The 17,477-nt window shown below is 42.5% G+C and overlaps 2 protein-coding genes across 3 annotated transcripts in view; one reads left to right on the plus strand and one right to left on the minus strand.

Annotated features, from left to right (window-relative positions):
* The window catches only part of pvalb7 (parvalbumin 7), a 25,911-nt gene extending 19,591 nt beyond the window's left edge, over nt 1-6,320 (plus strand). Inside the window, exons 1-5 of one of the 2 annotated variants that reach the window (XM_036529491.1) lie at nt 1,056-1,132; nt 3,928-3,996; nt 4,512-4,644; nt 5,341-5,450; nt 5,755-6,320. In XM_036529491.1, the coding sequence (XP_036385384.1) occupies nt 3,936-3,996; nt 4,512-4,644; nt 5,341-5,450; nt 5,755-5,780 (330 nt within the window). In that variant the 5' untranslated portion in view covers nt 1,056-1,132; nt 3,928-3,935 and the 3' untranslated portion in view covers nt 5,781-6,320. Of the gene's footprint in view, nt 1-1,055; nt 1,133-3,927; nt 3,997-4,511; nt 4,645-5,340; nt 5,451-5,754 lie in introns of those variants that run through there. The other variant, XM_036529499.1, reaches the window with a different exon arrangement.
* Nucleotides 6,321-8,005: 1,685 nt separating this feature from the next.
* baiap2l2b (BAR/IMD domain containing adaptor protein 2 like 2b) lies at nt 8,006-16,600 on the minus strand. Its single transcript, XM_036529464.1, has 15 exons — nt 16,547-16,600; nt 14,836-14,911; nt 14,271-14,357; nt 13,146-13,207; nt 12,329-12,400; nt 11,590-11,679; nt 11,337-11,468; nt 11,068-11,172; nt 10,701-10,803; nt 9,962-10,169; nt 9,389-9,451; nt 8,918-8,987; nt 8,633-8,749; nt 8,199-8,242; nt 8,006-8,081 (listed from the first exon to the last, which is right to left on the minus strand). Exons 1-15 carry the CDS (start codon nt 16,598-16,600, stop codon nt 8,006-8,008), a joined length of 1,359 nt encoding a protein of 452 aa, XP_036385357.1.
* Between the last annotated feature and the right edge of the window lie 877 nt (nt 16,601-17,477).

A 17,477-nucleotide genomic window follows, 5' to 3' on the forward strand; every position in this document is an offset into this window, starting at 1 on the left:
ACTACATCTTCTTTTCCTGCAGGCACTTAGGCCACATGTGTTGAGAAATCATCTTGGTGAGTTTGGTGTCCCTTAAGTAAGGGCAAATGTAGCCAGAGAAATATTTCTTTACTGACCACAACAGCTGACTCTGACCTAAAGGGAATGCTTCTATACAGCAGGTGACAGAAAATCCCCATATATAAGGAACTTTCAGCGCTATATATGTGTTTGTGTGCATAGGTGTGAGAATGTGTGTGTTTGTGTATGTGTCTGTGAGTGTGGGTATGTGTGTGCATACGTGAGTGTGTGTGCACGCGCGCAAGTGTGTGCACATGTGTGCTTGTGTGTGCGTATGTGTTTATGTGTGTTTGTGTGTGTGTATGCTCATGTGTATGCATGTGCATGTGATTCTGGGAATGTGTGTATTTGTGTGTGTATTTGTGTGTACGTGTACGCAAGTGCGTGTGTATGCACGCACATGCATGCGCATATGTGTGCGCACGTGTGTGAATGCGTGTTTGTGTGTGCATGCCTGCAAGTGTGTGTGAATATATGTTTGTGAACGTGTGTGCATGCATGCAAGGGTTTGCGCCTTAGTGTGCATGTGTGTGCATGACTGAGCGTATGAGTCAGTGCAGCATCACACATAGGGGATCCGGTAACTTTAAAGAAAGTATATCTCATTCTGTACGCGTGTAAGCATCCCGTGCCAAGTGCTCAGTGTTGATACAGAGACGGGGGGGGATACAGGGAGTGAGAGGGGAGTCTGAGGACAGAGCCTGCCAAGATGAAAGGGAGATTGAGAAGGGGGGGGGGTGAGACAGAGAATTAGATAAGGAATGGATAGGCGCGTGGGGGGGGGTGTGAGAGAGGGAAAGAGAGAGAGATGGAAAGAGAGATGGACAGCACAAGCGAGTGAGAGGGGCGTGATTATTAATAGTAGCGCTTGATTAGTTAGTGCAGACGAGAAAGTGATACGGCTTCTGGGCCACATAGCATCTTGGTGCTGTGAACTGGGTTCCCATTTTTTGTCCTAAAATAGAGTCCAGTGGAGGGCTATAAAAGAGTAATAGTGACTGCACTCCCCCTCACCTCTGTCTCCACCAGCTACCTGCACTCCCTCACCAGCGTATCCCTCACCACTGCACAGGTAAGGGCACGGACAGGTGGGATCAAAGAAAAAAATTTAAAGAAAAAAAACAGGTGCCTCTGTCAGAATGGGACAGGGAGGGGGGCAAAACAATAGGAAGGCATAATGCGGTGATGTGCACTGGAAGGTAACAGATAGTGCTGGAAGTTGTCAGGTTGACTGAAGCCATGAAGGGGATTGTAAGTAGGGGTTTTGAATAGGGGAGCGATGAATGGTGAAGCACACCTGTGGAGCATAGCAGTGATTCAGGGAGACGGGTATCTTTTAGGGTTTTACCTGCTGGAAATAAGGTCATGAATCTGAAATTAATTTCAATGAAAAACAAAATAAATTGGATGGGCATTGGTGATGGTACCTTATTTGAGGTTAGAGTGAACTTGAAATATTGGAGTCTTTTTTGGAAGCTATATGATTTTTAGCTGCCTCATATATTTTTAATGTCAGGATCTTTTGTTGTCAACTACCTTTTTGACAAGGACTGTATGGCAAAGAAGTGAAAAATACAACAGACTTTTATGCAACATTACAATCTGTATTTTCATAACATTGCAAAAAAATGTTGTTAATTCTCAATTACTGAGTACTTGAGGCCAGAGCAAATCATGAAATTAATGGCTATTTCACCACTAACTGTGGAGTAGTATGATGTGAGCCATGAGATTATCTTGGATGGTGGCTGATGCCTCTGAATTTAAGAGTGATAAGTCTTAACTTGACATTGATGAATGTTTTCCTGTGAAATATACACTTTCCACCACATGTGTTAGGCAGAGTTAAGTCTGCAGTTAACTATGCAGTTAAGCCTAATGCAGTCAGTGGTGAATGTTCCGGAAGAGAACGATAAAGGTAGACCTATCCAACATGACAATTTCATTCATGCTTCTTTATTGAAAACCTTTTCTTTCTGAGCATGTGTCCTTTGGCTTTAGATGAACAGTGGTGTTGCTCTACAAGTAAATTCTTTCCTGTCGGGCAATTTATTCTCAGGCCACAAATACAGGTACTGAAATGCAATATAACATGACATATAAAGATATCATGCCAGCATTAATTCTGAAACAATTGCAAAAACTTGAATCAAACGACAAAGGTAAAAGAAAGAATTAACACTGTGGTACATTAAACACTGTGCTGCACCATGCAGCAAATTGGCATATTTGAGGTGGTTTCACGTTACAGTGCATAGTTTCCAGTAATTTATAGCCCTGCATATTACATGTCATCACTATCACCCGATACCATATGAAACACATCATTAAATTTGTTCAGCTAGCCGCCGTGTAGAAATTTCCATATGAAAAGATTGAATCAAAGCCATTTGTTTGCTATACTACATGATTCAAAACATGTTCAGCTCGACTCTATTATCCAATGAATAAAATCATAGTAGTGAACTTTCAGAAAAGCAGTGTTTTGAGAGTGTTTCACAAAATTCACTGGATATGTTCATTCTACCAAACAGATTTTTGACTCCTTAAATTTTTTTTCTATGATTATTTTCTCTATCTCAAACTCAGATCCTCTCACCTGTGATACTGAGTATCTCCTCAAGTTAAAATCCAAGAGACCTTGAGGGCGTAACCTCTGAGAGACATATATCATGTAAATTACCATGCTCACAGTGTTGCTTTAGCTGCACACCCACTTTGACAGGTGGTAATGTTTAAATGTTTGAGTAAAGTCTTTCCAGCCATTATTCAGAATACCCACTGCTCATTGTAATTGTCCTCTTTGATACCCTATTACCACCTCCCAGTGTTTAAATAACTAGCCGGTAAAAGGTGTATTTAATTACAATAAAATGTTTGGTGCAGAACAAAAATAGGTGAATGATTAGATAAAAATAGGACTGGAGTTTACTTATTAGGAGCATAAATACTACTTATGCATAGTGCTGTAAATTTTTAAAAGATTACGTAGGTGACAAGCAACTGTAAAATCCTCTGTTGTGTCATAAGGAGGTACTGATTCAGTCTCTGTCAGCATTTTGTAGTGGGAACCGGATTTGTGTCACCGTCCACATTAACCTGGTGAGACAACATGGAACAAAGCCTCATCAGAGCAAATAGGCAAACAGAGGGGTGGATGAATGATCTTAACAGAATACCATTGTGCCGGGACCACTAATCCACCTGTCAATCTCTCATTTGCACACTCTCTGCGACACCTGTCCTCTCACTCGCCAAGTGTTTTTCATGAGGAGGGGAGGGGCACGGTCAAGTGGTGACTGCTAAAGAGAGAAGTCATTTCAGTCTTTGGTAAACCTGGCCAAGAGATGGATATAGCTTGACTTTCAAAGAGCAAATAAAAAAGGAGGGGGGAGGGGTGGGGGGGACTCAGGAAGGAGCCCACAGGCTGTGTCTCAATGATGACTTGTCTTGAGTGGTATGTCAGACACAGCACAAAACAACCATCCAAGAGATCATGGCTGAGCAGGGCGCTTGAATGGCAGCCACGATTCCTTTAATTTTAGACACACACATAAACGCGCACGCGCACACACACACACACACACACACACACACACACACACACACACACACACAGACATATTCTCAGGAGATGGGCTTCAAGCAGAAATGAGCAAACACTCTCTTGCTTCACTGCTCTTTCAAACTCTCCTGGTTTTCATCTTGATAAAGACCCAGCGTCATCTGGCTGTATGTGCAGCAATGGTCCTCTCCTCCCATTCATGCCCCTTCTCCCTCTCCACCGGCACACACACTCAACCTATCCTCTTCTTCTTCCCTCTCTCTCTTTCTTTTCTCTCCGATCCCTCTGCTTCATCGATCCAGCTGCCAAGATGTCGATGAAAGACATTCTGAGTGGTGATGACATCAAGAAGGCCCTTGATACATTCAAAGGTGTGTGGAATCTTTCCCTCTTTTTAAATCCTCTCCCAGACAAGTGAGAGCTAGTTGAAGAAAACTGACAAATCAGTAATCATTAAAACTGTGTCATCACTTACGACACAGTAGTATACACAAAGTATAGTGGCCCCTTGCTTTTTATGTATGGAGTTTTGAATATTTTGGTGCCCTACCTCACTTAAATACCTTAAAACCTGTGTAATTACACTGGCTTTCCCAAGTAAATGCTTTGTTAATACATTTTGTTGCACAGTGCTTAAGTGTCCGGTGTAATTAAACATGCAGTTACAAGAAAACATGCAGCTACAATGAAATTCAAAAGGTTCAGATTAGAGCAACTCCATAATCTAGTAATCTCCATATGCCAAATGTTAGAGTAGCAATCAGCAAGCTTTGTCCTACAGCTCTTTCTTGTTGGGTTTCATTGCAATGGTGCCCGTCGGGACGTTTGTCTGTGCCCTGTTTCTTTACCCTGGCACTAATCATATTTTCTCTTCCTCTAAATACAGCTGCAGACTCTTTCAACCATAAGAAGTTCTTTGAGATTAGTGGTCTGAAGGGGAAATCAGCTGACGACGTGAAAAAGGCCTTTGCAGTCCTGGATGTCGACAAGAGCGGCTACATTGAGGAGGATGAGCTCAAGTGAGAGGAACACACACATATGACATACTTATTAAACAGTCACACAGCAAATGTAAATGTCATAAGGACCAAAATGTAACATGAGACTAACTTACATATACACCAGAACTTTACACATCAAGATCAACTCAAATATGCACCATAACTTTACACAGAAAGACAAACTACCACATACGGCAAAACTTTACACAGCACGACTAACCTCCACGTACGCCAGAACTTTACACATCATGAATAAGAGCCATCTGGAGATAGGCTTCATGAAGGAGCCAATCATGCCAGAGTGACAGAGATGGATAATGTCTGACAGAGGTGCCACACCACCCCCACTACTCTAGCAAGCAGTAGATCAACTTCTGTTCATTCACAGTTTCATGTCAAACAAAATCAATTCCTAAAAAAACACACATGAATTTCCACATTTTTAGAAGATGTCATCACATTCTTCTCTTTTTTTTCCTGTGGTCCAAGGCATGATGAGGTTTTAATCATTAGCGGTGTAAACCAGACCCCCAACCCCCCCCACCCCCCACCCCCCCCTTCACACTTCAGGCCTCAGTCAACTGTTTTGTGCGCTTCAAAACATGCCTGTCTCATTTCAGTAGGTCCTCACCGCAGCAAAACCACAGCCCTCTATTTTTGGTATATAGCACATATGAATATCTCCTGAAACCACCCTCCTCCTTCTCCTCTCAGATTCGTGCTGAAAGGTTTCTCCCCAGACGGCAGGGAACTGTCCGCCAAAGAAACCAAAGAATTACTGGCAGCAGGGGACAAGGATGGAGACGGAAAAATCGGCATTGACGGTGAGTGCGTGCGCCGCACCCTCTGGCCACCCTCCTCGTTGAGGTGAAACACACCTGGCTGTGCGATCAGGTAGCGGTGGCTGAGGGGGTGGGGGACAGCGGGTGAAAGACTCAGTGCAGCTGGAGCCTTAGGTTTTGTTTCTGCACAGTTACAATGAAAACACTGACTTCATGATCAGGATAATTGAATGTGTCATGGGTGTCTGTGGTTTAGACAAAAGAAGAAAGGAAAAAATGGGAACAGAAAATGTAGTTCCCAGTCTTGCACAGTTATGGGAATAACATCTCTCCTGCTCTCTTTCAGAGTTCCTAGGCTTGGTGCACGAGTAACAGACACGGCCCTGGCCAGCTCGTGCTCTCCCCTCCCCCGCCCTCCCTGCTCCCCCGTCTCTGACTGCTGCCCACCTCATGCCCCCCTGCTGCACCCCCTCGCCCCTCCCTCCTACCAAAGCCCAGCTCTCTCCACTCAAGTACGCTGGACTAGAGGTTGGACCTTGCTAGAGGGAGGGGGAACTGAGAGGGGGCACCCACTACAGTAGCAGACACTAACACTATTTATTTTCCTTTTTTTATACAAATATACTGTATATGTATCTGTTTATTTTGAAATATCAATTTGTTTCATATTAAGAACATGTAGATATGTAACCAACACCTCTATCTCCTCCCTCCATTTATTTTACTTTTTGTCTCTCTCCCACTCACGCCCCCCCCCCCCACCCCCCCCTCCACATTCGCGCTCCCATCCCGGGTTCCGTCCCACCCTCTCTCCACCTGTAATGAGTTGTGAAATATGCTGACAGAAGAAGATGAGGTCAAGCTGTGAAGAGAGAAAAGAACAAAATGAACAAATAAATAACGCCTTCAGTACGCCGTCTCAAAGCTACTCTTTATTTGTCTACGAGTATTTGGTTACCTCAGTTACCAATGCTTACATTGACAACCGCCTTCAACTGAGTTGTACACATGAAACACAATACAAGCCGGGCGATGCATTTTCCTGTATCAGAGGGAGGGGAGACATGAGAAGGTCACCACTGAACACGCAGGAGAATGGATGCATCCATGTGTTGATTTCCTTGGTCCTTCATACAAAAGCATTCCTTGGCGCCATACATAAAAGCATATATAATTCAAGAAAATTCATCATGAATGTGATCAATTACAAGCAGCTGCAGTGGTCAAGGTTTGGTATGGTAAATGCTCACTCTGTATTATTAGAAATCGCCATCTGCTTTCTGGAGTGAAAGTTATGCGAGCACTTGTCTGCATGTGGGCTGGAGCAACTGTAATGCCACGCTTGAAATTAAATATGGCACCAAATGCCATTCACAACAGCCCTGAAAGCGATACGCAGGATTACATGAAGGCATTACGATTATCATAGCACATGCTGTGCTTTGTACTACAACGCAAGTGACACAGAGTGTCATATGTGACATTATAAATCCTTCCCCCACAACTGATAGTGTATTTATACACACTTGTACCTGTATAAGAGCACTGAGTAACTAAGAGGATAGGCTAGCAGATAGGCATGGGTTAAATATTACAGCTAAGCCTTTTTCATATTATTCAAACTATAATTTAGTACCTTCCGTTAAATTAACCTGCCTGAAATTGTTACTGCTCACATGCTAGATTTTGTGTCAGTGATAATTTTGTCATAACCAAGGTCATTTATAAATAAAAAATAGCAAATCCTTCTCTTTTTATAATTTTCTAACTGTCCTTCATCTATAGCAATGTTGAAAAAAGTGCTTAGGATTATCTAAATATAATTTGTTCCTTAAATGAATAATTGTTCATTATTTTCTTGCTCACTTGATCCTACCAGTGCAATCAGTAAGTAGTATAGAGCATCTGTAGACCACAATAGACCACCTGTAGGCTGTAGACCTGTAGGTGACCCCTGATTCATTACATGTTTATAACATGCAATAAAACTCATGTTATGATAACCTTGTGAGGCACGAATTACAGTCTCAGATAACATGCCTCGCTATATTGTGCTTCAACCCCTTTCGTCAAAACTGGAAAAAAGTCTGAAAACAATATTATATCTGTTTGAATATTTATTAAGGGTCCTACTTTATCCAGTCTTTTTTTCCATAAGATAAACCCTATGCCATAAGAAACCTCTACGAAAAACAACTAACATCCACTTTTGGGGTAGGCAACTGTGTTCCTGGAGCACCGGAGGTGTTTCTAGCTTTTGTTCCCTCCTTGTAAATTGATTAAATTATTACAAAAAAATTCACGATGGTGACTGCATGCTGGAGGTGCTCGGCATTCTACAGAATGCACACAGTCACCTGCATTATTTTGGCATAATAATTGACCAGCTTGTTTAATTAAGAGCTTGAGCGGAACAAACACCAGAAACATTTCTGGCACTTAGGGCCAGGGTTGCCTTCCACCATTCTATATTGTACTGCTATCAGAAAAGACCAAAACAGAAAGCTTTTCATGGTGTAACGATTACTATTACATATTTAGAACAATATTAAGCCACATTGTTTTTTTAACCAGCTATACTGGTGCTGTGCTCGGTGTCAGTGAATCCGAGGGGCTGATCTGTCATTGGTGACTGTTGGGCGAAGCTTCACTGTTGCAAAAGGGTTCGTTCCCCTGTAAAACAGAGAAGGAGACAGTTTAACACAAGTTTCACAGCATTCATTCACACTTGCACACATCCAAAAATTACATCCACTAACAAACAACAAAAGTGTAACTGCTTTGCCTTACCTGGGAAAGAGTTCCGGACGGCCTCCCTGCTGTGACGCTGCACTCTATGGAGAAGAGCGACAAATAGGTCGTATCAACGCCCATGTAGTGCACCTCTCATGTACTCACCAAAGCTCTAACCAGGTGCTCTCAATCACATTCTATTCATACATAAAAAGACTGCACACCTCCAGGATGACCATTTTCTGTGCCATCTTGTACCCATAATGCACAGCGCCGATCTTGTAACCATAATGCACAGTGCCTACCTTACTGTCAGTAGAAGACTCTGCTCTTCTCTCTAGAATGGGCGTGATTGGACGCAGATCAGTTGATCCCCTCCTTAAGGGAGGGGCTGGGGGAGGGATCTCATTGTAGCTTTTAGAATCGGTTTGGTCCCTCCGTTCCCCTTGATCTGTCTGAGAGATCTTGTACCCATAATACGCACTGCCCACCTTGCTTTCAGTGGAAGATTCCGCTCTCCTGTCCGGGGTTGGAGTGACCGGACGGAGATCAGTTGATCCCCTCCTCGAGGCTGGAGCCGGGGCTGGGATCTCATTGTAGCTTTTACCGTCCAACTGATCCTTCCATTCCACTTGGTCTGCCTGAGCGATCTTGTACCCATATTGTGTGTTGCCGACTTTGCTGCTAGAGGAAGATTCCGCCCTCCTGTCCAGGGTGGGTGTGACCGCACGCAGATCCGCTGACCCCCTGCGTGAGGATGCGGCCGGGGGGGCGATCTCGTTGTAGCTTCTGCGGTCCGTCTGCTCCAGCACGTTATTTGCACTGTGCCTTCTGGGTGTGGCGTCACTGTGAGGACAAGTGTCACGGGTTCAGACAAAGTCATCGGTGACATCAAAATGCATTGTGTGAGGTTTATGCTACAGAAATTACTCTTCCACTTTCCTGAAATGGACATAGTTGAACTTAGAAGAACTTCTGCGATCTGCTGAAAGTGCCGCTGCAGGCCTGCAGTGTAGCATAGTGGTTAAGGAGCAGGACTCGTAACCGAAAGGTTGCCGGTTCGATCCCCGCTGGGACACTGCTGCTGTACCCTTGGGCAAGGTACTTAACCTACAATTGCCTCAGTAAATATCCAGCTGTATAAATGGATAACATTGTAAATAACTGTAACCTATGTAAGTCGCTTTGGATAAAAGCGTCTGCTAAATGAATAAATGTAAATGTAAATGTAAATGTATATGGCTTACCTGGACCATGATTTAGGGGTGTCCTCTAGGGGTCCCACATAAGCAGCTGGAAACCAGCCCTGACTATGGGGTCAATAATTGGGGAGAATGGGGTTATTAAAGAGAGAAGAGTTATTAGAATTAACAAAGATCCAGTAAATGCAAATATTAGCCATGGAAAATGTGGCTTTCCATACGAATCTGACAGATTTATTGTAGGAAACAAGGCCGTAAGACAATGCAGAACCAGGCGCAAATTCATACAAAGAAGGAACACCACAAACAGAGGTTTGCCATCTGGCAGATGTTTAGCAATGCTAGAGGATGCACACATACTACACATACAGACTACACACACATAAATATATTGCAAACACACATACACACATATTAATATGCACAGACAGATACACACATACACTTAGTCTACATTCTAAACACACACACTGCATATACACACACACACACTAATACCCCATACTGTGCAGACACAAACACACACACACACACCACACACACACACACACACACAAACTTGGAGACACAAACACACACCGACAGACACTGCACAGAGCCATTCATGACCTCTCTCACCGCATGTTGCTCTCCGTCCAGCCATACAACCAGCCGTTCCGCGGCTCCTGCACCATCACGGTCACTATCTCATCCCGGGAGAAGGGCAGCAGCGTCGGGTTTGAGGAGGCGGGGTGAGTGACCAGCGCTCGCATCTGCTTCCCCCCGCCCATCCCCAGAGACTCCCCCACAGAGCTGGAGCGTGAGCGGCTGGGCAGGGGAGAGGGTGCTGCGGAGGGACGCAGAAGGAGTTCAGAGGGGAGGGAAGCTAACAGGGCGGAGATATGCTGTAGCCTAAGGGCTTGTGAGGCAACAAGCTGAAGGAGATTGGCCATTTATTATTATTTAATGATCAACAAAGTAGTCTCTACAAATTGGTGACACAGGGAAAATGTTTATGGCTACCATTGAATCAGCTATTACTTGGTGTCGTGCCCTTTGCCACAGAGCACTGCTTCTGTAGGGAATGAAGAAAAGTTAAAAAAAAAGTGAGACTGAGCAGGAAAACTGGAAAAAGTATATCCTGAGCCCTTTGCAAAAGGTAAATGAAAAACTCCAGGAAATATCTGAGAAGTATATTGTATTTATATGAGCTATTAAGTGCCAGTCAGTTTGCCATTCAGTTTGTTGAAGTTCTAACGGACGTTGTAACTCTTTGTTTCTATTACAATGTTCATTTCAGTTGCGAGATCTTGTACCGTTGCAATTCATTGTTACACAGCAATTAATCACTATGATGATGGCAGTGTAATCCTCCCACCTCTAGAGGGCACTTTGCCCAGTGGTTGATGATCCCTGCTAGTCCAGCCTCTCTCTCTGTCCTCCTCTCCTGTCTGTAGGAGTGAAGCAACTGAACTTCGGAGCTGAAGAGAGGCAAGAAAATCACAATATAATGAATCAGAGGAAGGAAAGAGGCTGATGGCTTCTTCTTTTTCTCTTCCCCAAATACCCTTCTCTCTCCCTTTGCCATTTTCTGACACCCACACTTCCACTCCCTCCTGACCTCTTTTCACCCGTACATCTCTCTTTTTCGTTCCTACATTCATACATTCATCCATACTCCCTCCCTCCATCTTCCATCCTCCTCGGTCTCCCTCCCTTTCCTCCTCCTCTTCCCTGCTTCTCACCGCTGCATCCTGATCAAGAAGCAAAGGACTGCGGGCTCTGGGTATTCTTGTTTCGTTCACTCGCTCCTTCCACCCATCTGCCTTCTGCTGTAGAGACGTAACTGTCTGTGACACAGATTACATCATACACTTTGTTAGTGGGCACACACAGCCTGGCTGAATGTGTAATGCGTATGTCGATGAGGCAGGGTAAGCTCTAGATGGAATGTTCCATAGTGTGTATGTTACAGAATAAGGGTTGAAGGAGGTGTATGGAGTGTGTATTGCACCTTTTTGATGAGGTAGAACAAGGTCTGTGTGAGGCCACAGTGTTTCTCTGCCAGGAAACGATACCTCCTCTCCTCCTCCACCAAGGCCTCTCGCTGGCTCTGCCTGAGGTACTGCATGTATTCACTGCTCTCCTATAAACATACACACACACACACACACACACACACACACACACACATACGCGTGGTTACTGCTGGAGGAATGTTCACAGCTAAGGTGGTGTTGCTCTGAACTTTTGCCCCCGAGCCTCACCAGCGTGTCCCTGTAAGCCCCTCTTCTCAGCTGCCTCTCCAGAGCCGCTGCCTGGTTCCTCACCTCAACCTCGTAGTGCCTCCTGCTGCCCTGAGTGAAACACGATAGCAGTAGCTTAGACACACAAACTCACACATACACACACACACATGCGCGCACACACACACACGCATATACATACGCTTACAAACACACACAGAGCCTCACACACACTGTATTTTGTACATACTTCACACGTTTCAGATTTAGCACGTTACACATTGCACGACAGCATATTGATTTACTCTCTTGACTCCTGTACATTATGTCAACATGATATAGTGGGAATGTGACAGATGATATCACATGAGGTGGGCTGGAAGATTAACAGCCTGTCTGTGTACTCTGAATTACATGAGTCTGGGGTAGGGAAGACACACTGAATTGTGAAAAGTACAAAAACAGTCAAGGTTTATATATCACACACACACACACACACACACACAGACACACAGGCACACACACATACACACACACACGTATACACACACATGCATACACGCACACACATACACAGACAAATACACACACACACACACACTCTTGACCTCACAGACACACATCATGAAGGTCAAGATCAAGTTTTATTATGGCATAAAACATGTCCCATTATACACCTGCTGAATCCATCTTCGTGACACTTTAAAAAAGTTACTGCTATACGATTACAGAGGGAAAGGGAGGAATTAAAGGAATTCACAGCGATATAGTCTTCATCCAGCTTGATGTTATTCTCCATCACTTGCAACACTTCTGCCTGGAACCACTGAAACTGAAATACCAAAACATACAGTCAGCTTTACGACAAAACCTAAGCAAGAACAACAGCACTACTATGGTGTGTAATATGCTATGACCATAGTATATTAGGAGGAACAACAATATTTATCGCTGTTTTTGTCACAAGAACAAACAGAGGCTGGTCTCTAGTCATGAAGGCTGCTGTTGATGGGGTTTTTGGTTTCTCAAACCCAACAGTGCAGTTTACCATGGGAGGTTTTCAGCCAATGCTTATGCATACTTGCATTTAGGTAAATATATATTTGTCCAAAAAAGTGACACTAAATTACTGGGGACAGAAATAACCTTCTAATCTCACTGCTAAAGTATTCTAACTTCTTTTTTGTGTCAACCATGATTAATCCTGCACTTTTGGCAGCCTAAGGGAAAAGCAAGCTACCGGTTTGCGTATGAAATCGACTGGAATGCTATTCTACCAAATTTTGTACATAGAGTGTGAAAACCCCACTTGGACGGATTTATCCAGTACAACTGGTGCAAGCAATTTTTAAATTCAGCACTAACACATATCTCTTGTTAAACAAACTACTTTTACTATACTATTCTTAAATATGAGTGTAGCAGATGTTCTATCACCCTCACTCTGCTGATTGAGAGCAAATATACCCTAGTGAACCCATAATCAAAGGACAGTTAAAGCCTAATAGCACTACCTGCTAATAATAACCATAGTAACAGTAATAATGGTAGGGATGAATGCAAAGAAAGTAACTTACAAGTCCTCCCAATTCAGCTGTGAGTCTCCTTTGACTGTCTGAAATCTGGATCAAGACATCACCTGTAGAAACACAGAGAATTACTGCAGAAATGAAACAGTGGCATCATGCAAAACAGGCCTCATAGAGCTGCTGTTTGAGTTTGACTTATCGTCATCCAAAATACATCATGCCACTAATTCATATTTCATTTGCAAAGTAGGATCACAGCAATGTTTTACATGATTTCATTCATCACATTAGGTTTTACTTTATTAATATATAAGACTTACTTGAGAGAAATACTGTGGATGAACTGCACTTACTATTACAATGCATCAGTTTTATTGAGACTGATAAAAGGTCATTTTTATTTAGACACTGTGAGTTGAAATCAGAAAATAATGGGGTTTCTTTTTTGAATTTGGCAGTCCTTAGTGTTTCCACGACATATAAATTCTTTCCAGTTTGGTGTGCTAACTTAATGAATTGCATGAGGCTGAAACCAGACTCCATTCATTATTCAGGAAGTTCAGCCACCTGATCTCTGTCATGTCATAGTACAGACCATCTCTCACATGCACGCACACACAGACACACAGACACACACACACACAGTCATGGTGTCTCACGTGGCTGCTCAAACCAGGAAATTCCCATATGCTTCCCATTCCTACCTCCAACACAAAATCATGTTCTTTTCATTAAAGAACAGGCACACACACACACACACACACACACGCACGCACACGCACGCACACACAAGCGCATGAGCTCACACACTCACAGTCATAGCACCGGGAAATCCCCATCTGCTTCCAGTTCCTACCTCCATCAATCAGTCATGTTGCATTCATTAAAGGAAACACACACACACACACACACAAAACACTCACTCACAAACAAAGATACACACAAACAAACAATTGGTAGTTTGATCCGACAAACATCTGGTCACCGCTGTGTGAACTCAGACCCAGGAACAGACCGACACACCTTCAAGTGAACAAATTTCAAATGACTACTTTACATCTGGCCCTTTTCTGTGATAAGAGCCTCTCAGCTTTTCACTGCTGTTGCTTTACAGAGAGTCAGATTGCTGTTACTCGTTTGAGAGCGTGCTGCATTGGAGGACCTTGGTCTTACCTAATGAGCCAGATGATACGCTGTGAAGAGCCTGCTCCCCCATCTTGGCCAGGGCACTGAAGTACGCCTCACTCGTCACCGCCAAGGCTGAAACACACACATGCACACGTACATCAAAACGTGTGTCAGTGAAACCTTATATTCAAACCTATGGCCCAGGTCACACCCAGGTTTCCACATGGCTCCGAATTGAGTTAGAAACTGACTAAACAGCAGGGAGTATATCAAAAGGGGTGAAATGTCAGGGATGTCAGGGAGTATGCCAAAAGGGGTGAAACAAGAGAGCATGCACTGTATTTAATACTCAAATGTATTTTTTTTTTAATTTTCGCCTGAATGAAACAATCCATGTTTTCAGCCATCACTGTTTTAACCATATCATTGCTGCAAGCGAGCTGTAGTTGTTGTCGAGTCCAGGACACAAACAAGCCACTTTATGTTTATTTCAAGTGCATAAAAAATAAATGTGTACTCATTACTATTTAAGCCTCATCCTAAAGCTCAGTGTCTTTTCCCAGTTTGATTCTCTGCTTCATGCACATGCACACACAACACAGGCTCTCACCTTGGAATGCCTTGGCATAGGTGTTTCCCAGCGACACTAGCTTCTGTAGGCCTGGGTTGAACTGCTCCATCAGATTCTGTGCACATAAACACAAATTTTAAAAATGGGTGGCAGTCACTTTCTTATGACTTCACATTTTAGCTATACACTCTCTCTATTATTGTAACATAAGCAATAGTTTCAAACCTAAAACCACCCTTTTTGACATTGGATCGGTGTTCTCTCTTTTTCTGTTAGTGTACCGACCAGTATAGCGATTAGTATATCAAATATGTATCATATTATTATATTTAATGTCAATAGTAGAGGTTAACTGAATCATCGGTCATTAACTGAAAGAATGATGACAATAATGATTTCTTTGTATAGAATCAATGATAATTTCTTTGTATAGATAAAAAGTGAAGAACAAGAGGAAGAGTAATACAACTTCAAAATGGGCTCAAATAACACCACTGTGCTACTGAAACATGAAGTTCTTCACAAATATTGCTGATGATAAACTGTTTTTGCAATGTGGATGACTGTATCAATACTTGACTGAGAAGGACACACTGATACATTTGTTCATGATATCCCACAGTAGCGCTACACTACAGCGAGATTAACACCATGACACTAACACCACGCTGCCCTATCACTTAATTCAGTGGGACGTGAGAATGGAGAACGGGATTTCTTATGGCAATACTGGAAAACACTGTGGTACAGTAGCACTGACCTGTAAATGAGCGACAGGATTTCTCCAAAACTAACTGATAATGCCATGAACATCTTACATTTTAAATGCTGTTTCAGCTTGCGCCCCTTTGCTGAACGTGTCAGCGTATACAGTACCTGTGCCTTTATTATAATGTGTGAATTCTTTAACATTATGTGATTGTGGTGCAATCAGCAGACTTAAAATAGTACATAAATGGGGAAACTAAAAGAAAATAAACATTAATCAACACGTAATCATTCTCATTATAGTAACAAGGACAATGAAATAAATACAGTACAGCTCCTAGGGCTGGAAAAAATGCAATGGTCATGGAAGGTATGAATGAATTTGTTTTAATTACAATATATGGCAATAGCATTACGTTAATCTACTATTATTGTAGCAATTCTTATCTGACACGCGATGTGTTTTGAGCCAATTTACAAAAATTCTTAATTAGTTTTCCAAGAACACAATACCCATTAGCAGTGACACTAGCACAAATTGCTCCTCTAAATCATGTTGGTTAAGGTTTATTTAAGGTTTTCATACAGTATAAATGCAGGGATAGACAATAAGAAATCAAAGACTATAATATTAAAGCAAGTAAAATACTCCCAAAACGACTGTTAGTGTACTGTATACAACTACAACCTGTCAAAGGGTCTTTGTATGCTGATTTAGAGCTATCGCGAACATACTGTATTGTGAGGTAGTGTAGATTCATTACATGCTTGAAGCTCCTCACAACTGATGAACAAGATGATTAGACAGGAATGCTGATAAGGACTTGAATGATGTCTGGTATGCATTGGAACAGGAGTGATAAAGTAAATCAAATAACATTGATCAGTGCGGAGAGAGCGATAAACCTGCAAACAATTAAATCATATTCACGTGCCCGTAACTGCAGTCTGAAATTGCTCATTTATATTAACAACAACACTTTGTTTATTCTGCTTATCAGCAACAATCAAAAACCCCAAAACCTAAACGACATAAACTCACCGAGTATATTTTTAAAGTGGATCTATGCAGCTGGTCACTATTTGGTCCCGACATTGTGGCTCTCACACAAACACTTCAGAACTACAGAACGACAGGAAAATAAGATGTCATTTTAAAAGATACAAGAAAACACATTTCATATAAGGCCCTTATGCCACACAACATCATGTGCCGGTCAAATATTTCAAAATAGTTTAGCAGAGTGAGAAAATTTTGACTACCTGTTGATGCTAGTGAAAGTCACCTTCGCAATTATTCTTGCTGTTTTCCCTGTTCTTATTGTTTTCCTGGCACCGATAACTCTCGTCTGCGCGCGACTGACTGATAATGAGCCTGTTCAACCTCCTGTTATCTGGGGAGGGAAAATGAGCGACTGCTATCGATACTGCCCAGGGTTGTAAATTATTGAGCGATTCCATGAAAGATAAAGAAGCCAAAACCGCTCCAGTAGGGCCGATCCACATAAAAGGGAGACAGCTCTGCTAGAACAGGGACAACTTTTAACCTGTTCAGCTTTAAGCACATTGAACGTAGGCTCAGGAGCTCTTATGAAAGCTGACCACGGATCGGCCATGGCAACCAACAGCAGTGGCAACCAACAGCAGAAGCAACCATCTAAAATCTTTTTTTCAGTGTATCTGACATCATATAAAAACATTACTCTAACACACCCATTATTTCAGTGTGCATTCTGTGTATGGCATATTTTGGCAGTTTAATAAAGTAGTCGCAATGTAATTTATGACCTTAATGCTGTCAACACAATACCAGGTAATAAATCAGGATACATTTCACCTGGCACTAAATTTGTCATAATAACTTCCATAAATGAGTGAAAATGTTAATGCTTAGATATGTTAAAAAGTGTTCTGCATTAACAATCATTAATATCAGTGCACTCTTCCATTAGTCCTGTGATAGACTGCAGTGA

The sequence above is a fragment of the Megalops cyprinoides genome, chromosome 1 (assembly GCF_013368585.1).
Source record: "Megalops cyprinoides isolate fMegCyp1 chromosome 1, fMegCyp1.pri, whole genome shotgun sequence".
In the NCBI taxonomy this organism is placed as follows: domain Eukaryota; kingdom Metazoa; phylum Chordata; class Actinopteri; order Elopiformes; family Megalopidae; genus Megalops; species Megalops cyprinoides.